This window comes from Chrysochloris asiatica, unplaced genomic scaffold (genome assembly GCF_000296735.1).
Source record: "Chrysochloris asiatica unplaced genomic scaffold, ChrAsi1.0 scaffold00124, whole genome shotgun sequence".
Classification (NCBI taxonomy): Eukaryota; Metazoa; Chordata; class Mammalia; order Afrosoricida; family Chrysochloridae; genus Chrysochloris; species Chrysochloris asiatica.
In genome coordinates this window covers 1652185-1675644 of record NW_006408642.1, presented here as the reverse complement: position 1 = coordinate 1675644, position 23460 = coordinate 1652185, and the positions used below count along the sequence as shown (strand labels likewise).

Here is a 23460-nt window from a genome sequence, read left to right as displayed (position 1 = left end):
ATTACTCTTGGGTATAGAGTGCTGCATAGTAAATAATGAGCAAGTGGGGTCTAGGCTAGTGTTGGGGGCAAGAGATTCCAGGTCATCTGAGTACCCAGTCTGGATCTTGCCCATCATTTCTGGGGCAGTAAACAGGAGCTTGTTATATTTCTTTCCTGTAGTATGATAACTGAACCGCTGCTATTTGCAGACCTGTTGATAGTGTTGAAAGCCTGAAATGTGACCACTGCCTCTTTCTTGGTCTCAGTGAGCACATCGGGGCTCTCCATGGTTGGGGATTGTTGCCTCTTATTTTTTTACCTCTCTTGGAATTATCCAGTGAGCCTCCTCTGTGACCTTCTACATACTGGACTATTCTCATGAGCTACCCTTTATCTGGAGTCCTGGCGTGGCGCTGTTGGCTAATGCGTCAGACTGCAAAGTTATTTAAGCAAAGTTGGAAACCCTCTACAGGGTCGCTATGGGTTGGAATCAACTCGATGGCACTTAACAACAACAACAATAATCCTTTATCTCATTGTTACGTGTCTGTGATTTTTGTGCCATAGCCTATGTTGTTGCTAAGTACCGTCAGGTCAGTTTCTGAGGAGCAGCTGGTAGGATTAAACGGTCAACCTTACAGTTAGCAGTCCAGTGCTTATCCTATAGCACTCGCTACTCCTTTTCTTAAGAAAAAGTCAGTGGTACCTTCTTATCTGGGATAAGCCTTTTTAACTTCTTGGCAGTGAGCCGTGCCACCCTTACCTAGTGATGCAAACCTCAATCTGAGAGTCATTTTTAAATTCCCTCTCTTTGTTTACCACATCTAATTTCTCACCAGATATGTTGATTTTACGTTTAATATCTAACAAATCCAAGTACTGCACTCAAGCGTACTACCACCACCCTTGCCCACACTAGCATCCTCTCTTGTTGGAACAGTCAGTACCAGCAGGCTCTACCAACAATAGATCCCAGGGAAATGAGGTCACAACAGTGATGGAATGGGATTCTTGCTCTGGATGGGGTTCTTGTTCTGGAATGGGGTTTTTGCTCTGGGATGAGGTTCTTGCTGTGAAATGGGCTTCCTGAAAAATGTACCTAGAAGACCACGGGGGCAGAGTTAAAGGGCTGACTTAGGAGAGTGTGGTGCTGGGGAATTGGAGAGAGACAAAGGCATGGCAAGCTGAGTCTCTGAATTTGTTATTCAGCTTCTGGGTGTACTCCTACATGTGTGCAGGGATTCCATTTGGTATACAAAGCTCCTGTGTAGGCCCATCTTTTTCTGAGGAGAATTACATTTCTAATGCCTTCCTGGCTTTGTACCTCCTTGTTGTGTTGTACAGTATTGTAAGATTCGCTCTCTGGAATCCTTGGTAACTGCAATGAGTTTATGCCTGAGTGCAGTATGTGGGTCAGGCTCTGGATGTTTCTTGGTGACCCTATGAAGGGACTGTGTCAATCTTGGACACTGAAGGGCTAGTGAATATCCAGGTGGGAAAAATGCTCAGTGTGTGCTTATTCTTGTGTCCCCATCTGCTTGCTGTGTGTGTGCTTGGAAGGGCAGCCACTGACACCATATCCCCTTAGGCAGCTTTGGTTGTGATTTTCAAGATGGCCGTCTCTCTCCCAAGAAGGATCCCATCTACGGGATGATGCGTTACCATGAGAAGGCCAATGGTCTGACTCACATTGTGCTTCATGAGGCAGCTGAGATTCAGAAAGGTTCATGTCGCTAGGATTGTTCTGCACATTTACTTTCTGGGTGGAAACAACCTTTCTTGATTATACCAGTTGGGGAACGCAGCAAGCTGTATTGATTGACGTTGTTCGTCTTGGCTGTAGAGAGGTTGTTGTTGTTAAGTGCCATCGAGTCATTTCTGACTCATGGTGCCCCTGTATAAGTTTTCTGAGGAGCAGCTGGTGGGTTAGAACCACCAACCGTGAGGCTCAAACGGACAGGTCTTTCTGAAACAAAAAAAGCAGGAAACTAAAATTCTATCTCTAGATTTCAAGCACAGAAGGAAACTTAACATGCCGGATTCCAGATTCATGATCCATGCTGAAACAGCCTGAAAGGCCTACTCTAACAGTTCTGACAAAGATCATTACCGTAAAATGGGTTTTTGAGTAAAAGTGAAAATGAGGAGGAAGAATGTGAATGAAATATGCATGTACCATGGTTGCATAGTGGTTACGAATCTGGCTGCGAACCTCAGGGACAGCAGTTCAAAACTACCAGCTGATCTTTGGGAGAAAGATGAGGCTTTCTGCTCTCATAAAGATTTACAGCCTTGGAAACCCTGTACAGGGTCACTATGAGTCAGAACCGACTCCACAGCACATAACAACAACAACAACATTGTTGTTATGTGCTGTCGAGTCAGTTCCAACTCATAGTGACATTGTATAGGGTTTCAAAGGAGCAGTTATGAAGACTACAATAAATAATCAGTACCTCTTTGGAATCTACAATTATTCCTTTCTGTGATAGAAAACGCCTCTGGAATTCGGCAGTTCTGTTAAACTCCTGAAGGAACTGTGGTGGCACTATAGGATAAGCACTGGACTACTAACAGAATCGTTGGTGGTTCAAACCTACCACTCTACTCTGTGGGAAAAGGTGAATCTTTCTTCCCCCATAAAAATTTACATCCTTAGAAATTCTGTACAGAATTGGAATTAACTTGGTGGTGGTGGGTTTGATTCTTTTTAATTAGAGTGCTGGGAGAAGTCACATTTAAAATGAAAGCCACCGCTTACTAATAATTTCCATTGCTGCTTGAACACGCTGCTTCTAAGGGCTGTGGACCTAAAGTCTGTTCATGTGGTGATACTTTGGACAAATGTTTGAACAAGTGTATGTCTATAGAGAGGACATTGATGTTTCACTGCTTGAATCCTTGCCTTCCATGTGGGAAATCCAAGTTTCATTCCCACACCTGCTACCTGTGTGTCTGTGGAAGATTGTGTGTTGTTAATGATACAGAACCAGTGTTAACAGAGTTCTCCAACTGAGATGGACTAGAAAGGAGGCCGTGACATTCACTTCTGAAAGTTGGTCTATGAGCACACTCTGGGTCACAGTAGTCTGTTCTGCAATGCATCATGGAGATCCCGTGGGACTAAGCAGCATTTCCTTTTGTGCATCTGGGTGCCATGAGTTGGGGACCAATTCAGTGGCAGATAACAACAGCATGCATATAAAGAAGATGGGCATAACAATACATTTTATGTGTCTCAGCATCTGCATACAAATGCCCCAGGAAATCAACATGTGTGATTTAGGGTTGGATAACCTGGGTTTGTGGAGTCCTGGTGTGGCGCTGTGGGATAAAGGTCAGTTTGAACCACAAGGTTGGTGGTTCAAACTCACCAGCAGCTCCTTGGAAACCCTATATAGGGTCCCTATGAGTCAGAACTGACTGGACAACACTTTAGAACAACAATACCTGGTTTTAGGTACTGGCTTTGTCATCTGCTATCTGTACAGGATTTCCAATGAGGGAGGAGTGGCTAGTGGGAACCTAACCTTGCAGTTTAAACCAACCTTGCCATCAGTGCTGATCCCACAGCTCCACATACTCTCTTGTTATAATAAAACATAACCTCTTTTGGAGCCTCTGTCTTGCACTCAGAGGAACTAAGGTGGAATGTCTCATCAGTTCCCCTCATCAATAAGAATCAATAAGAATCTTTTCCTCTTGTCTGTCTCCTGTTAAGGCACAGAAGTCTGGCTTGGGAGGGGACACTCAGGCTGCGGAAGACCTGCTGGTACTCAGCAAACCTCTGACAGACCTCATTAGCCTGCTCATTCCTCTGGTAAGATCTCACCTGTTTGTGTGTTTGCTGAACATTGCTGAAGTTGAAGTCTTTTAATTTGAGTTTTATGATCTCCTGCAATTGTATGAACTTCAAATTCTTATGATAGATTTTGATCCCTTTCATAACTAGAACCAAAGGAAATTGCAGAAGGTGATTTTGCCTGGACATACTACTAACCTACTTTGTTTTAAAGCCAGGTGCCGTATCATTTCTTTAAATAGATCTTTAAGTAAGGCAGAATCTCCAATCCAATTACCTTCTTAATGAATACAACGTGAAAGATTTAACAAATGAATTCCAAGAAGAAGAAAAAATCATTATAGAGATCAGTTCACTTCAAAAAGATACTTTGGAGTTGTACTTTTAACATGCAGCACTCCCCAGAAATGCAGAAATACAGTTAAAACACATCTTTCTCAGTCTCCACAGAAATGGGATGAAAGTAAATAAAAACAGCTAAGGCTACACAACACACAAGAACAATGAATACATGAAAAGAGCCAAACAAACCTTTGCAGTTTAGGTCAAGTGATCAGTGAAGCAGATAATTCTACTGAGTAGATAAATTCTACTGAGGTAGAGCAGGGATTGGCAAACAATGGACTCTGGTCTAACCCTATTTTTGTAAATAAAGTTTCATTGGAATACTGCCACTCAGACAATTTGTTTACACATTGTTTAGAGCTGGTTTCACCAAGCCTGGATTGAGTTGCAGAAACAGAAAATTTATAGACTAAATGCCCAAAATACTTCCTTTTAGAATCTTTTCAGAAAAGTTTTCTTGACCCCTTATGTAAACTTTAATAAAGTTGGTCTGTATCCCTCTGTTTAATGTAGAAGTAGAGACTGCATCTTCTTTCCTGTACAGTTCTAGAGGCTTTCAGTTCAAACCAAGTTCTGAGCAATGATTTTGTTTTGGTGGTGACTGCAATAACGTGTTGATAGTGGTGGTTGTTAGTGACATGGAATCTGTTTCCACTCATAGTGAACCTATGTGCACAGCAGGGCAGCCATACGGATGGCTTTGCTTTTTAACACTTTAGAGACACAGCATATTTGCCTAATGCAATATATCGTTTGGTTTCCTGACTACTTGTTTCCATGATTGTTGATTATGGATCCAAGTAAAATGAAATCTTTGACAACTTCAGTATTTTCTTCATTTATCACAATGTTATTTACTGGTCCAAATGTGAGCATGTTTGTTTTCTTTACGTTGAGGTGCCATCCATACTGAAGACTATAGTCTTTGATCTTTATTAGTAAGTACTTCGTGTCCTCTTTTCTTCCTGTAAGCAAGGTTGTGCCATCTGCATATCGCCAGTTGATGATGAGTTTTCCTCCAGTTCCGTTGCCAAATTCATCTTCATATAATCCAGCTTCTTGGATTCTTGGCTCATTGTACAGATTGAATAAATATGGTGACAGCCTTAGGCATTCTTTGGTCCCTTGACTTGTCCATGATCTTCACGTAGCATCTGTCTTCCTCCGGTATGTCTCTGTGTGCATTCTGTTCTTTTCATGGCTCAGAAGTGAATAGCTTTAGGATCTACCCTCCCTTGGTATGGCATCGTTAACATAACAAACTTTATTTCCAAACAGGCTCAAATCTACAAGTACACATTCAAGGAGGCTTCAGAAAGTTCATGGAAAAATTCCATTTTCCCATGAACTTTATGAAGCCCCCTCATAATCTGGGGGAACAAAATTCAGTCCATACTATTAGCAAATACTATTCATGAGTACAGTCTTGAGTATAGTCATATTGTGATTGTTTTCATATGAGTCCATTCCAGAGCTAAAAACCATAGTGATTTAACCAGTAGACATTTAATATAAAGAATTATTATAATAGAAGAGTAAATGTAAGATTATAAAATAACTGTTCGAGATACCCTAAGGCTAAGACAGATTTGAGACACCTCATTGGCTATGATGGCCACTGGGCAAGCAGGAAACAATTGTAATATAATGTTTTACCTGTGCTTTGTTGACCTTGTTTTCAGGTCATGGCTAAACACTCTCCATCTCCTCTGCAGTCAGTTTGCTAAGCCTCCATTCCAACAGCATCCCTTACCAGCCTGTAACATTCCTGGGTGTCAAGGCACAGAGGCCCCAGGTGCCTATCATCTAGGAATTATTCAAATTGCCCAATTGTAGGAAGCCAGGATAATCTATCTCACCCCTTCTGCTTGCTAGTCACAGGCTGCCTTTTATTGTTCCTGCTTGTTGTTACCCTGCATCCCAATTCAAACCTTCTGCATGATGGTCTTTTCTCATTTGAGTTCCAAGTAACAGAGTCTTGCCTTTCATCTACCTGAGTATATTTGTGTTGTGTTTCAACTATCCAGAGATCTATAATGTATTTAATATCTTCTAATTAGGAACCAGCAATCCTGCTGGGCATAGGTGAGTCATAGCCAGCAGGCAGATGTACAGACACACAGAGAGAGCCAGGAGAACTTTGTGGCTGGGGTGTGTGTTTGGTTTTTGTTGTTATGTGCCGTGGAGTCAGTTCTGACTCATAGTGACCCTGTACAGGGTTTCCAAGGCTGTAAATCTATATGGGAGCAGAAAGCCTCATCTATCTCCTGCAGAACAGCTCGTAGTTTCAAATTGCTGACCATGAGATTATCAGCCCAATTTGTAACCACTGCGCTACCAGAGCTCCTTGTGTGTTTGTTAGGAAGGGCTACATATACCACAGGTGGGGAGACTTTCTTCTGCCAAAATCTATAACTAATCATTCGCGGGCCATACAGAATTATCAACTGAAAATTAGTCAAACATTTAATTAACTTAAGTGATAGAGTCCTGATGTGGCCCTGTGTGTTAAAGTGCTGGACTTCAAAGACAGTTTGAACTGCAAGGTCAGCAGTTCAAGCTCACCAGCAGCTCCTTGGAAATTCTATATAGAATTGCCATGGTTCAGAACTGACTAGACGGCACTTACCAAGAACAACAGTGTAATTCCTGGAGTCCTGGTATGGTGCTGCAAGGTCAATTTGAACTGCAAGGTCGATGGTTCAAGGTCACCAGCTGGTCCTTGAAAACCCTGTGCTCACTCACTATGAGTCAAAACTGACTCAATGATGCTGAAAAACAATAACTAGTAGGAGTCCTGATGTGGCGTTCTCTAGGATAAGCACTGGACCGACCGCAAGGTTGACAGCTGAATGAATCAGCTTCTCCTTCAAAACCCCATACAGAGAAACAACAACAATAACTCGTAATATTAATTACCTTTATATGGGTTTATTTGCTAATATTTATTTTGTGATGTTCTTTTGAAAATGAGTTTCTGTCATAACATAAATTACGGTAGAAATAGAGTAACTTGCATTAAAAAATTGCTTTAAATGTATAATTCCTGTCTCTTCAAAATGATCTGGTTTCCAGTGTTTTATCTCAAATTACTCTTCGTTGGATAAAAACTTTGTTTTGCAGATAAAAATTTCTAGTTAAGAATATTAGCAGACCTTCCTCTAGTGGTCTTTTCTCTTTATAAATGATATCCAAGTGTAATAATTAACTAGAGGTGAGACAGAAGATGAACTGTAAGAAGTAAAGTGTCGTCGGCTTGGTTCTGACTCATAGTGAACCCTGTATAGAGTTTCTAAGGCTGTAAATCTTGGTGGGAACAGAAAGCCTCGTCTTTATGCACCCACAAAGTACTTGGAGAAGAAGTAAAGTAGATATAAGTAGTGTGTCAATAGAAATAGTCATGAACAGGCCCTGTGCACAGACGTTACGGACATGGACTCACCTCTGCTCTGCCAGTTACCAGTTGTGCATCCTTCAGCAGTCTACTTAATTGATCTATGTCCTCATCTGTAAAATGGGCCTAGTTACACTAAATAAAGCATGAGATCATTGTGAAGATAATAGTACCTGATAACCACTACCAGACATGTTGCTCTTGAGTCAATTCTGATACATGAAAACCCTGTGTGTTACAGAGTTGAAATGCTCTGCAAGGCTTTCTTGGCTGTAATCTTTATGGGAGGGAGGGCAGTGACTCCATCGAATAAGAACTGTACTGTGAACTACAAAGTCAGTGGTTCGAGCCCACCAGCCACTCGGAAACCCTATACAGGATCACTATATGAGTTGGAACCAACTCAAGGACACGTAACAACAACAGTCTTTATTGAAGCACATCACCGGGATTTTACCAGAACCACTGGATGGTTTAAGTCTCTAGCATTTATGTTAATAATTGAGCAGAATACATTGGTGCCACCCAGAAAGGTTTGGCACATAGTAAGTTCTCAACAAATGCGGCATATAAAAAGTGAGAAAATATGGCCCGCTGTTACTGTGCATTGATGATGTACTACATTCATCTCTTGGTACTTTACTTTGGATTTTATTTCGTTTGTCCTCCTCTGTGACACAGGATCCAATCTCATTTTACAGATAAGGACTGTGAATCTTATGTTGTTGTTGTTGCTGTTAAATGCCATCAAATCGGTTCTGACTTACCTTGTATACAGAGGTTAAAAATACAGCATAGCAGAGCCAAGAGTCTGACCTCAGCGTGTACATTTTTCCCACCGCAATTCCATTTGGCCTTGGTGGATTAACTTCAAAAGCATAAAGCTCTTAGCTGTATTATGTTTTGAAATACTCTCACTGTAAAAGAATACGCTTGATTAGAAAACCGTTCTGATTTTTTAAGGTGTGAGGATTTGCATGAATGGAAGACATTCTTAACTAAAAAGTAGAATCGCCTCCTGTTGCAGATTGAATTCTCTTCTCCTGTCTTAGGCTGAGTTCTCTAGAGAAGAAAAACCAATGAGGTTTTTTTTTTTGTGTGTGTGTGTGTGTGTGTGTATGTATGTATAGATGTATGTATAGATAGAGAGAGAGGGGGAGGAAGGGAAGGGAGTCCTGGTATGGTGTTTGGGTTTAATCTGCTGGACTGTAAGATCAGTTTGAACCACAACGTCGGCAGTTCAAGCTCACCAGCCATTCCTTGGAAACCCTATACAGGGTCTCTGCAGATCTGAACTAACTTGAAGGCACTTATCAACAACAATAGAGAGAGAAAGACTTTTGTCAAGAAAATGGCTCACTCAGTTGTAGAGGTGGGAGAGTCCTAAATCTGTGGATCAGATGTCAGGTTGGAGGCATTTAACTCACACAGCTGCAGGGCTAATGAATCAAGATTGGCTGGTCAGATGCAGGCAGGCTGGTCAAACAGGTAAGGAGATGACACCTGCGATTGCAGGTAATGGAGCAGGCCTCTGACTCAAGGATAGAGAACTGGAAGTTCTCATCATGGGCCATAACTACATATCAACTGAGAATCCTGGTCCAGTCAAGTTGACACAAAACCCTAAATAGTACACACCCCAAGATACATTTTTGCAAATCCTAACAACAACATGCCTGTCATCATAATCCCACTTTGGAGTAGGTAGTCTTTGTTGTTAATGAGGAAGAATTTGTGTATAGAGTGTACTTTGAGTCAGTTTTTTTAAAGATGTTGAAGAGATTAAACAAAACAGAGATGGAGTAATATGTGTGCCAAGCCACATGGAGATCTTCCGGGAACCAGAAATAAGCTGAAGACACATGGACCTTCCTCCAGAGCTGACAGAGACAGTCGTTCCTTAGAGTCAGCACCTGGAATTCGGCTTTTGGCCTCCTGGACTGTGAGGAAATAAATTTCTGTTTATTAAAGCCATCCAGTTTTTTCTGTTATAGCCCCACCAAATCTTAAACACATGTAGATGAATTTCCCTCGCTTTAAGAAAATGTTCCAAAGGGAAGATAATTTTTGCCTTTTGTCCCAAGAACAATGACAAGCACATAAAGAGAAAAAAAGTTGCTTGTAGACTTCACAGTGTTTCCTTTTAGGAAGGATAAGAGGAGTTCTTTTACCCTTCCTCTTAATACATATAGTTACACCCAGTTCTTTAGCAGACTTAATTAGAAGATATTAACAATTAAGATATGGTTATGCTTCTGAAATCCCTGGAGCAGTGTGGCTTTGATGAACTTGGCTTTGCTTACGCTTCTTGTAATGTAACATTTGCCCTAATTAGGCTATTTAATTGCTGCCTTTGAGTGATTAGACTTAGAGGTAAGGGAGTAGACAGTCCCTTCTCCCCTCATAGAGGAATCTACCTGTTCTAGAGTTGTTTGTTAACAGACATCTGTCTGAGGGAATCTAACGATTTTAAAAGACTGTTGATGGGAAAATTCTGAGGTGGAGCAGAGGCTTAACCCTGAAATGCAGACTTGACAGATTGCTCTGGAGCAGCCTGACTGTTACCAGTGAGTTTTCTGGAAGATTCTGGAATGGTTGAAGAGCAGAGCTCCATGAGCTTGGAGCAGAAACAGATAGATCATTCTCTGCAGGTTTGTTGAAGAGGGCAGTATGAGTCTCAAAGGTCAGAGTCAGAGTGACTGCCCTCTGAATTCTTGTGAGAGGGAAGAGAGGTCATTTAGAATGTAAAATGGGAAGTGGACTTTGTTGCTTATATCTGAGAAATTTTCATTTTCATGTTCCTTTGGAAAGCTTGTTCTTTCTTTCCCCATTGTCTTAGGCTGGGTTCAGTGATGCTTATATGTTGTTGTTGTTGTTAAGTGCCATGGAGTCAGTTCTGACCCATAGCAACATTTTATAAGGTCTTTGAGGAGCAGCTGATGAATTTAGAACCATCAACCTTGCATTGCAGTGCATTCTCCTGCTGCACCACGCCAGGAAGAGAGGTTTCTAGTAAGCAAATGGCTCACTCAGTTGTAGAGGTGGGAAGTTGGGAAAGCCTCGGGTCCATTGGTCAGTTGTCAGGCAGGCATATGTAGTCGGTAAGAAGGCAGAGACTGCTGATGACTCCCAAGGGTGGTAAGAGTAGGCCACTGCACAAATCCAAAGAACCGGAGGTTGGAGGACGCGCCAGATGCAAGATCCAGACCCACCAGAGAGCAAGCAAGCTTTGTCTGAATGTCCAATAATTTGGAAGCAGGCCATACCCCCAAGGCAGTTATAAAGTCATACTTGTGCCTGATATGATACAATTAATACTCTGAAGGTAATTTCTCTCCCCTATCATGAGGATTTCTAAGGCGGGCCTTCTGTCTTTGACCTTTGTAGACTCACACTACACATTTTAACAACTGAAGATGCATTAACCCCATTACATCTTATGTTTTGTAAATGAAGAATACAAAAATGCTTGATGCATGCATACAAGAAAATCATGGCAACTACAGTCCTCCTGTCTACAACTGATCATGCATGTGACCCTAGCTGTATTTAGAACTACCTTCTACCACCACGCATTCCCTATTCCCTTTATCCTTGTCAAACACCTCAGCTGGTTGTGGTAATTTACCTGATAGGGTGACCCAAACCTTTATTTCTGCAGGGTCTGGACCACTAGTGATCAGGTGGGATTTGGGTTCTTTTCATTTACCATTGACTTCAATCATAGGGCATGATAGTATTAAAAGACATCATAAGGAATCCCCTGGATTTCACACATACCCCTTGTTACCTCCGGTATGTAATGTCAGTCCATTTTCTCCTTGGTAATCTGGATCAGTCACACCACCTAGTGCAGTAAATCCCTTCTTTGCCTGTTCGTCTGGAGATGCAAGAAACCCAAAGTGGCCAGGGACAATTTTTAACTTCCAGTTCATAGACTCGGTGTTTTATCTTTTGGTATGTGTTCCTCCTTTGGAACTAAAATGTCCAGCCCCAAAGAGCATAGGGTCACAAGGACAGAAAGTAAAAATTTTAAGAGTGGGTCACTACGAATAATAATGAGTGATGGTATTCCATTTCCACCCTTTGGTTTCTGAACCTGTGAATCCAGGCTGTTGGGGAAACAGTAGCATATATTGGACACTGGTTTAGAACATACACAACTGCTACAGTAGTTTTAGATTCATGGTCTGAGAAACCGAGGCTGCTCGGAGAGGTGAAGCAGAGTTTCAGATTTTACTAAGCCGGCTTACTCAGAGAAGCTAATTTCTCCAGATTCTGAGCCCTGAATGTAGGGCAACATGGGCCTATATGGGATCAAATTCCATAGAAGGGCCAGGTGGAAAACTAGGGGGATTGGTCCCGTTTGGTGACCTGATTAGCATTTTAGCTTGCCTCCTGGGTGGGACAGGGCAGTGAATGATTTTTACCTTTTCCTGTTCATTCCCCCGTTTGATGCCTTTTGGTACCTTTTTCCCAGGGGCATCATCTGTGTAAGGAATGGTATTTTGGTATTGATTTGGATTGTTGGTACCCCTTTTGATTGATTAGTTCTAAATGGCAATTCCCATGGCCCTGATTGCTAGTTGGAGGAGGCATGGACTGATTAAGTAAATTCCAAATAAAATAGGACCCCACCCACAAGGGTCTTGAACCCTGTAAAGATGAAGAACTACTGTCCCCATAGGCTCTGTGGGTTCCACCCACTCCAGGTTTGCAAAGGGACATGGGCAACTTTGTGCATTTTTACGAGGTCTTCTACTGCCAGATTCAGGTCATCTATAAGGAGCTCTGGTAGCGTAGTGGTTACAAATTGGGCTACGAACATTAAGGTCAGCAGTTCGAAACTACCAGCCGCTCCGTGGGAGAACTGTGTACAGGGTCGCTATGAGTCAGAACCGACTCGATGGCACTTAACAACAACAACAACTTGTATGCAGCAGTTAGCAAAATTAACCTTCTCACATACCCTTCTTCCCTCTGCAGCCAGTAAATAGTTTGTTGTTGTGAAGTGCGGTCGAGTTGGTTCCGACCCATAGCGACCCTGTATAGAGTTTCCAAGGAGCAGCTGGCGAGCTTGAACTGCCAACTTTGCAGTTCAAATGGCTTTGCAGTCTGGCACATTAACCCACAGCGCCAAGGCTAATCTATTTTGATAGATGGCATTTAGTATCTGGGTCTGTTGACATGTAAGAAAGTTTAGGGCCACCTCAGTTCCATTGGTTATAGATTCAGTTACTTAGGAGGGTACCCACCTTGGTGGTGTAGGTGTATAGATTACACAGATTTCTCCCTTTCCCACATCCCAAAGTCTAATTAAAATGAGTCCCACAGTACACATCCTCATGCTTCAGCTGTGCATAGATCAGCCAGCTCCCAGTATGTGGTTGAAGCAAGGCGGATTGTACGTCTCAATGTCACCTTATGAGGGTTGGTAGGGTCAGTTTCAGCGTCTCATGGAAACGAGGCTTTCTTCAGTCTGCTGTGGTGAATCCTGGTGGGGAGTCCTTCTACCTTGGCTGCTAGGCTAGGGATAATTTCTTGTTCTAGTCCTCAGTAATCTTTGCAGATGCTTCTGGATGCCCTCCCGAATGGAAAAACAAATCAGATACATTTATTACACTCTGAGGTAAATAAGCCCAAATGGTTTTCATCCCATTTAAAGGAATAACGTCTTATGAGAGTCCCATTGTGTCCAAGTTGAGTCCGGCTAACTTGACAGCTGGTGGGGTGGCTAGAAGGACTTCCCAGGGTCCAGTCCACTTTTTTCTAACTGGTTTTCAGATCCATCTCTCCATGTTCTGAGCATAATATGATCTCCAGGCTGGAAGGGATATGTTTTCATGTACGGAAGGCAGCAGACCTGGGAAGAGCAATTTTACAAATAATAGAAAGTGTGTGGTGGAGGTATTGTGCATACCACTGCACCTTTAAACCTTGGCTGAGGTCAGGTAGAGGGTTTAGGGAAGCTGTCTGGGAAGGTTTACTGTATACAACTTTATAAGGGCTCAATTTAAGCCCGCTTCTGGGGCCTATTTGAGACAGGGCTAAGGCAGCACCTGATCCCAATATAGATAACTTTCTTGACAAATTTTGTCATTTGTTTCTCTTGAGAGTATGGTTCATCTTCTCGAACCTCATGTTGACTGCAATCTCCATTTAATCTGTAGGTGTTTGCTGCTCCATTGTCACTTTGGACACTCTGGAAGTGCAAACTTGGAGGTCATCTCCTTCAAGGGGATTTTCACTGTTTCTGAAGTTCTTAGTTCTGGTGGGGGAAAACCTATACCCAACCAGAAAAGTTGTTTGTTTTTGTCTACAAAAACAAAACCAGCAAATATTTAATTCCCCAGCTTGGGGCATTGGCATGAAAGCAACCTGTTAATTTCCAGGGGGTTGTTTACCTTGATATTGGTGCAGGACAGTCTATTTTGGGATTGTTCTTGAGGCAGGTAACAGTCAGAGCTAACCTCCTGAATGATTTTCTTGAAAATTTCTTGTTCTAGTGCCAAGACCTAATGAACCAAGTCAGGGCCTCTTTCCTGTAGTGGGTCATTTCATGGATTCAGTTAAGAAGAGCAGGTGCTGGTTTTCACAGAATCAGAACCGTTCTATTAAAAAGCCATTTACTTTTTAGCTTTTAACTTCTTGGAACCAGAACAATTCCAATGTCTTTTACTTTTCATCCTTTAACCTCTGTCTCAAATGCTTCTGCCTCAGTTCTACTCAAGTCCTCTGGGTACACATTCAGTTTTTCTTGCCAACAAAATTATCAAAGGTTGTAATAACACAATCAAACGCTGTATTTCACATAAAGTAATATTTTGTATCTCTTTGGATATTCACATACAGGCCTGCTTAGAACTGTTTTTACCTACTATTCATCTGTATTCATTTTTCTTCTTCCTGGCTTTCATATTAGCGGTATAAGTACATTATAGTACATATACACGTTATAGCTTACGTATTCTTGGAATTCCAGATTGTTTTCAGTTTCTTAAACATAAAAACGGTAATTTTACAAACAAATAGACAATCTGACAGTGGTTTAACAATTCAAGCTGTAAGATGGTGTAATAATTTTAAGAATCCATTCAAGGGTTATTTTTTCCATTATCTAGATTACACATTGATTGTATTACAGTAAAACACCATTTCCTTAGATGCCATAGGAGGGTACCCATATAGAAACCAGTTAGAATTACTCTGTACAATGCTTTTCTTCCAGATTGAGTCTTATATTTTATTTTAGATACAGAGGTTAACCTTAACAGAAACAGAAGGGGCATTTTTAGGAAAGTACTTCCTGTCTACCCTATCCCAATGTGCGCACTCAGAATAAATCAAAAGAGGATCTACCATGCCCCAATGTTCGCACCCAGAATAAAGCCAAAAGGGGATCTCAAAGTGAAGGTGGAGGTGAGTGCAGGAGACATAGGGCCAAAGAATCCCAAGAAAAGATTGAACAGACTTTGCTGCTTCTCTCGTGAGAATTTTTAAGTGTCTCTACCTTTGGAGAGTTTTGAACTAGGAGTCCACTCCATGCCAGCGGAGAGGACTGTCTCCTTAAGCAGTTTAAGATTCACTACCAGCCTGATATTTGGGTGGGTGTGCATATCTTTTCAAATACAAATGTTTCAACTCAGGTTCTGACTCAAAATATCACCTCAAAGTTCTAATGAATCCAATCAAGTATAGGCCAAAGGCCAGCTTACAAACTTTCCATAATCATAATTCCCATTCCCCCCACCCTCTTTTTTTTTTAAATCCATCAACATACATCCCAAGGCTGCGGGGTCACTATGAGAATTCCCATTGTACTTAAGTGTATGTAGTGCCCTAGGGCCCACTCAGATTCCATAGCTAGAGCCCCGGAACCATAAACAACAGGCACTACAAGCCATGCTTTGGTTACATGCACACTAGTATTCAGCCAGTTACACAGAGTTTTTGGCAGTTTCATCCCCACTTTTGGGGAGTCCCTGACTGAAGCCTCTAGGTGAGGCCTTGGAAGGGGATCAGCCTTCCATTTCTGTCCATAGGGACAGGCCTGACTGTGTTTTAACTCATGCCCCGGGGCAGACCAGTTCCAGAAGTCTTGGCTGGTTTCTCTGGTTCTGCCTCTCCTTTTGAGTCCTGTTGGGAGAGGTGGGCGCAGTGGCTGACTGCCCCCACTTGGAGGAGGAGGGACCTTCAAATGTGGTGTCTCATACACTGTGGGGGGCTTGCCATTAGTCACTCCCGCACTCTGATCCCGTGGTTCAAGGGGCCAGCGTGGTCAGTTTCCCCGTCAGGAAACCAAATGTTACAGCAGTTGTAAATTCGTGGTCAAAGAAACCGAGGCCACTCAGAGATGTGAAGCAGAGTTTCAGATTTTATTAAGCCGGCTTACTCAGAGGAGCTAATGTCTCCAGATTCTGAGCCCTGAATGGAGGGCAACCCTGGCCTATATGGGGTCAGAGTCCGGGGAGGGGCCAGGTAGGAAAACCAGGGGGATTGGTCCCATTTAGTGATCTGATTAGCATTTTAGCTTGCCTCTTGCTTGGGAGAAGGCAATGAATGATTTTTACCTTTATCTGTTTACAACCTCTTGGAAAACATTGCCCCAACCCTGCAAGATGTTGCCAGGTAGCTGGTGCTGTTGTTGTTGTTACGTGCCGTCGAGTCGGTTCCGATCCATAGCGACCCTGTACAGGGTTTCCGAGGGTGTAAATCCTTACGGGAGTAGAAAGCCTCATCTTTCTCCCGCGGAGCAGCTGGTAGTTTCGAACCGCTGACCTTTAGGTTCGCAGCCCGATTCGTAACCACTATGCTACCAGAGCTCCTTGTTGTTAGGTGCTGTCAAGTCAGTTTCAATTCACAGTAACCTTGTGCACAGAAGATGGAATCATTGCCCAGTCCTCCTGCACCACAATTGTTACTCTTGAGCCCATTGTTGCTTCACTGGGCCAGTCCATAGTGTTGGGGGTCTTCCTCTTTTTCTGTGACACTCCATTTCACCAGTCATAAATGTTCTTCCCCGGAGCCTGTTGCTTCCTGATAACATGTCCAAAATATGAGCGACAAAGTGTTACCATCCTTACTTCTTAGGAGCATCTTGGCCATGATTCTTCCAATACAGATTTGATTGTTCTTCTAGCAGTCCCTGGTACTTACAATAGTCTTCTCTAACACCATAATTCAAATGCATTGATTATCCTAAGGTCTTCCTTATTCATTGTCCAACTTTCACATGTATATGAGGCTATTGAAAATTCCAGGAATTGAGTTATGCACACCTTAATCATCAAACTGACAGCTTTGCTCTTGAACATTTTAAAAAGAGGTCTTGTGCAGCAGATTTGCTTAATGCAATATGGAGGTCCCAAAAGCTTTACTCCATTCATGTTATAATGGTCAACTCTACTTTGAGGAAACAGCTCTTTCCCCACCATTTTTGAGTGCCTTCTAACCTGAGGAACTCATCTTCCTGCACTGTATTTGGCAGTGATCTGGTTCTATTCATAACATTTTCATTGTTTGGTACTATATCAGAGAATAATCCAATACTATTCAGAAGTAGTCTGCCTTTTGTTTTAGTATGTCTTAGTTTGGAAACTCTTCTAAAAACTTGTCCACTGTGGGTGGTCCTGCTGGTATTTAAAATACCAGTGACATAGCTTCCAACATCACAGCTATACCCAATCCACCATAGTGTGATAAACTGACAGAGAGTGGTGGCCATTGTAGATAGGTGTGCTAATTGAATTAGAGCAGTTCTTATTGTCAAATCTGTAATTCTTCACAGAGGCTGGGGATACCTTCAAAAATTCATTTTTCACTGTCTAAGCAAAGTTGTATCCTTTGTGCACTCCATGTGTGGGGTTATGGGTCTTTACTGATAAATCTACTCTAGCATGCCAATTTCCGGAAGTCTTTGGATTTCTTCCTATACAGAATACCAAGGCAGGTCTGGGACTCCAACCTGATATATTGTAGACCACCACAAAATTCATGCTTTAGTGAACCAACAAAATAAACTATTAGAATGTCTCCTCTCAAACTGAAATGCTGAGTAAAGAATCTGTGCTTAGTGTGTTGTTGTTGTTGTGAAGTGTCGTCGAGTCGATTCTGACCCATAGCGACCCTGTATAGGGTTTCCAAGGAGCTTAGTGGGTACATGTCATTAATCCCAGACTGATCCAACCTTACGTTCCTTCCATCATTATCCCACACCCTTAATAACTGTTCTCACACATATTCTCCAGGTTTCTGTTTGTTCATATTAGAAAAATCAAGCCTATCTTTTGGAGTGTTGCATCCTTCTTTCTGGGTCACAATTTGTTCTTCACCTTTTGAGGTTCCTTGAGACTTCAGTCTAGTTAGAGGTCTAGAAGCAGTAATTGGTGGACATGTTTCCTGGGAACATTCAGCAGTGTCTTACAAGACATCTACCTTAGGCGATGCCCCAGACAATGCCACAGGCAGCATTTCAGCAGGTCTAGTTGTTTTAATCTCATCATGTATGAGGAGAAGGGATAATGAGTTTACTGATAATGGATCCACAGACAAAAATAGAATAAGCTCTTCAGATAGGGGAGAGGTGGTGCTCTTGGCAAGAATGATGTGACATAATTTAGAGTTCCCGTGCCCTCCAACTTTCCTGATTATCTGCCCTTACATTATGTCCCCATCCCAAGTTTCAGCGTCCCATTTCTTCCCAGTCATTGCTTTCTCTTTAACTTAAGTGACCACTCAAGGTGGGCAATTCAGTTAGGGTTGTAATTCACCCATTGTAAGATAAAACACTGGGTTTGGTTTTTGGCAGTATCGACTCTGTTACTACAAGAAGTAAAACTGTCTTTCATGGCATTTGTAGAAACTTTCAGGTCTTTTATGCATTGCTTGAGCTGTAACTCTGAAGTCCTGAACTGGTCTCTTTCTTTTACCACTTGGTCTATATCGTCAATAGGACCAACCAACCAGCGTCCCTAAATTTCTCATCCTGACAAAATTGCCAAATAGTAACAAATACACAATCACCCAGAGTCTCAATTGTCATCAATAGTTAATTTACATTCAGATGGTGATATTTTCTGTGTTAACATTGCCACCTCAAGCCATGAATTAATAGCACACTCTTTACTAATTTTGTTGTTGGTAAGTACCATTGAGTTAGTTCCGACTCATAGCGATCATGTATAGGGTTAGCAGCATAGTTATCATTGCCACTAAAACTAGTCAGACTTGAGAACCAATTTAGGAAACCCATCCTTACGATTCTAATTCTCTAGAACCACTTTGGTACCAAATGTGTTAGGCTGGATTCTCTAGAATATCAAAACCAGTTATGAATCTTATGCATGTTTATATGAAGAGTGGTTTGTGTCAAAGAAATGACTCACTCAGTTGTTTGTTGTTAAGTGCTGTAGAGTTGGTTCCGACCCATAGTGACTATGTATAGGGTTTCTAAGGAGCAGCGGGTGAGCTTGAACCACTGACCTTGCAGTTCAAACGGCTTTGCAATCTGGCGCATTAACCCCACAGCACCATACCAGGACTCCATTATAGAGGTGGGAAAATACTAAGTGTATTGGTCAGATGTTGGTCGGTGACTCCTAACTCATGTAGCTGCAAGGTTGATTAACCAAGATTGACAAGACAGGCTGGCAGATAAGAAGGCAGGCTGCTAATGTCTTGTAGGATTGGCAAGTAATAGAGCAGGCTGCTGGCTCAAGTCCATAGAACTCTAGGTTGGAAGACAAGCTAGATGCAAAATCCAGACTCAGTAGAGAACAAGCAAACCTTGCTTGACTGTCTAATATACTGGAAGTAGACTACACCCCTAGTATCAACGGCCAAATTTCTCATCACATAGTGTCTTACTTTGATTTTTAGCCTTATCTTCTGCTTGAGAATCCTGGCCCAATCAAGTTGGCATAAAACTTTAACTGTCACACCCATCGTTCTTTTCCTAATTTTTGTTAAGATGTGAACACTATAGGGCATTAGCCTGGGATCTAGATTCAGGTCTTACAGGTCCAACTATCGTCTCTCTTTCATTCTTTCATTAGGTTCAGCCTAATAAAAAATTGCCAGTACTCAAAACAATTTTTGACTTACAAAAATGGCAATTTCAGTTGGCTCAGTCTGATAATAGCAATATGTGACAGTGTATTAGTTTGTAAAACAGAAGTTCTTGATACCCATTTACACCTTTTTTCATGTATGGTATTATCTTATAAGATTCCTTTGTTTTTTGTTTGTTTGTGTTGTTAAGTACCCTTGAGTCAGTTCTGACTGACAGCAACCCTATATAACATTTCCAAGGAGCAGCTGGTGGGTTTGAACGACTAGCATGTGTTTTAATTCTGCCTTGCAGTCCAGTGCTTATCCTACAGCGCCGCTCCTAGTTACTTTAATTGAAATATGCTCTGTTTCTGGGCCAGTGGTTGCTGAGTGGGTGATTTAATGTATAGCTCTGCTGCCAGGTTATGTGATCTTGGATGAGGGACTTAAGGATTCTGAATCTCAAAGTATTTAATGAGATGATGCTTGGGAAAGTGCCTAGCATGGTTCTGGATCCATGGCATGAATGCATCACGTACCTCTTTGACTCTGCAGTACTCAATGTGGGGTTTTTTTCTCATCACATCTTATTACTTTGACTTTTATCCTTATCCTCTGCTTGCAATTTTTTTAATTTTACTAGTCACCCCTGCACGTTTTCTCTTTCACAGTGCCTGCCTGTAATACCACTCCTCCTATACTCGGCAGTTTGTTGGAGCTTTATAGACATCTTTCACTCTTTTTAAAAGTTTCTCCCCCTTGTCTCTTGTACTTTGTCCAGACTGTCTTCTGCGTGCTTACCTTGATTATTTGCATATATGAAATCATGGTGTCAGATTCCCTGGATAATTCTCTTTGCTGATAGATCTTCATGTTTTCCCCTGGAATTCTGGAGCAGCCTCTTTCCCTTCTTCCTCTGTGAGTTGTGGTACCTCATTGTGATGCTGCCTAGCTTTTAGGTAAGTAATTACTGTAGGGAGAAAATCATCTTCTGAGAGGTTTTCCCAGCTCTTTGAGATACTAAACTCCTGTTACTAGTAACTTGATCACACGAAGGTGCCTGCCAGCTGCCTGCCTAACGTGTGTGAGCCATATTGTGTCTATACACATTTGTCACTGGAGCCATTAGGTTTACAAATGGCCTATAACAAGAACATTGCTGTATTTTTTCTCTGGGAAAGATTAACACACATTTATAGCTATGTGTAAAGTAAAGAAAAATAGTAATAAGGTTATTGAGGACCTAAACCAGGCACATACAGACTAAAGATAAATTTTACAGTGGTTGTTAGAAAATGTAATAGGTTACAGATTGAGGTGCTGAAATTTCTTTCCTGTAGGGAAAAATCAACAGACTTTTCGTTTTTCATCTGACTTACATGATTTGGGAGGCATTTTACTTAATGGCAGGAGAATGAACCTGTTAGCTTTTTGAGGTTCTTTCCAGGTGTGGGTCTGTGGAAATAAACATAGTTACCTACAAGAGAATATGAAACCTGTCAACCCATCATCTATGACACATATTTTAAATATACGCTGTAAGAAAATCATAGTGAAGTAAAAATTTTTATGATAGTGCTTTTTAGTCTGCATTGAATGTGAACCACTTTCAAGATCAGAGGATTCTAGACCTTCTTTAGATAATATTTCCAGAACGGTGTTCAGACTCACATATATGCAATGTTCTGCACAATTTCAGGAGGATCTTTGAATCTCCAACTAGTAATTATGGTTTTAATAAGTGGCTAATATAGGATATAATAAGCCAACTCTGATATAATAAGCCAACTTTCTCCTGAAGAAAAGGTTAATGAAGGTAATAGTTAAACCTAAATATCATGTTCTTTTAAGATGAGAAAAAGAGAAGCCGGTTACACATCTTATATGAGTTTTGTACCTAGGCAATTGGTACACAAAATTATACAATATGTTTCTGCCTCAATTAAAGTGGACATTTTCAAATTTAAGAAAGCGTTTTTCATTATGTGGCAAAGGTGCCAGTGTTTAGATAGGTTTACGTTGGATTATCTTTTCGTGTAACCGTATGTGCTTTCCTTGGCCTCTGACACGACGTTCCTCTGCAGTCTGTTGAGGATCTCAACAGCGTGAACTCTGTCCTATGCTCTATGACTGGAGTACTGAGCTGTCACCTGAACAGCTTAATGGCTCTACCACTAACAACAATTTCGCCTATGCCAACATGACATTCGTCACCCTATTCGTGTTCCTGAGATTGCTGTGTTAATTTTAGGAATAGATTACGAGCTACAAAACTAAGAAAAATAAATTTCTGTTCTTTAATTGCCCCAAAAGAAGTAACTGAGAAGATGTTTCTCCAAACAGTGAAAGGCTTGAATTGGTCTGTCTGCCATTAGAGTCAGTGGCATGGACCATAAGTTATGGCTTTTGGCGACGATGGTTGATAGTGGTGAAACACAGAAGTGCTCAGTAGTTCATTTGCAAGTCAAACCTCGAAAGGATTGAGCGTGCTAGTTGTATATTAAGCATCTCCTCTAAGGACTGAGTTCTTGTGATACCTCTCTTTCCGTTTAGCTACTGCCCAACTGCTTACTGGGCTTTTCCACTAGATGCACCATGAACACGTCAGATTCAACAGGGTTACAACCAAAATTGTTTCTGCTCTTGTATTTATATTGTTGGTCTTTGAGTGAACCTAACCTTTACTCAAATGCCCAAGTCAATAACAGCAGTATCGTCCTGTTTTTCTTCACCATCCTGCCCTACCTAGTCATGTTCTATACCTGAACACATTTCAAAATTCATTTCCTCCCAGTTCCCACTGCCATTCTCATGACGAAGGCCACTACCATTTGACACTTATTGACCCACAGTTACCTCCTACCTGGACTCTCTGCTAGTTCTTTTCTGCTTTTAGTCTCTTACCGATAGTGGAGGCAATGTGTTCGTTCTCAAATGCAAAATTCATCTGGTCTTAAAACCCTTCAATGGCTTGAAGTGGGGGCAGGAGGGCCGGAGGGCTGTAGGGGATGGGCTCTGTTATTGCTGATGCTTCTTAGACCACTCACAGACTTCATTAGATTGTTTTTTGTTTTGTTTTGTTTTGAAGCTGTAGGACCATAATCTAGTGGGTCAAGTTGGTAGAAGGTTCTTAAATTTAATGTTTTGCATCCTAGCTTGGTAAACAGTAGTATAAGTCTTTAAAAGTTTGCAAGCAACCATTTAAGATACAACTATTGGTCAATACACATCTGAGCAAAAGGAAAACAGACTCAAAGAAGTCACTCATTTATGGGACTAATAGTCTATATGACCTATAGCCTCATCTACCCTGAGACCAAGGAGCTCTGGTAACATAGTGGCTACGAATTGGGCTGCTAACCTCAGGGTCAGCAGTTCGAAACTACCAGCTGTTCCATGGGAGAAAGATAAGGCTTTCTGCTCCCGTTAAGATACACAGCCTCGGAAACCCTCTACAGGGTCGCTATGAGTTGGAACCAACTCCACAGCACATCACCACCACCATCCCCACCCCCACCACCATCCCCGTCCCCGAGACCAGCAGAGGCGGAGGGTGCTGTACCGCCACTACCAACAATTCTCATCAGGGTCACAATCTTGTTGTTTGGTGCCCTCAAAATGGTTTTTTGTATGACCCTATGTATGATTTCTGAGGCTGTAAATCTTTACAGGAGTGGAGAACCTCCTCTTTTTCTCATGGAGTAGTGACTGGTGAGTTTAGACTGCCAGCCTTGTGGTTAGCAGTCCACTAAGCTGTCATACAGCACCACCAGAACGCCTTATGGTCGCAGTTGATGGATGTAGTAGAACAGGAGAAAAATGTGAAAAGGAACCTCAGATTCTTATCAAACTGTAGACTTAGTGAACTGATTAGACTGGAGATTCTCTAA

The 23460-nt window shown here is 41.8% G+C and overlaps 1 protein-coding gene across 1 annotated transcript in view; it reads left to right on the top strand.

Annotated features, from left to right (window-relative positions):
• The window catches only part of ULK4 (unc-51 like kinase 4), an 892765-nt gene that overhangs the window by 639660 nt on the left and 229645 nt on the right, over positions 1-23460 (top strand). The window contains exon 31 of the mRNA XM_006868826.1: positions 3703-3801. Coding sequence (XP_006868888.1) covers positions 3703-3801 — 99 coding nt within the window. The remainder of the gene's footprint in view (positions 1-3702; positions 3802-23460) is intronic.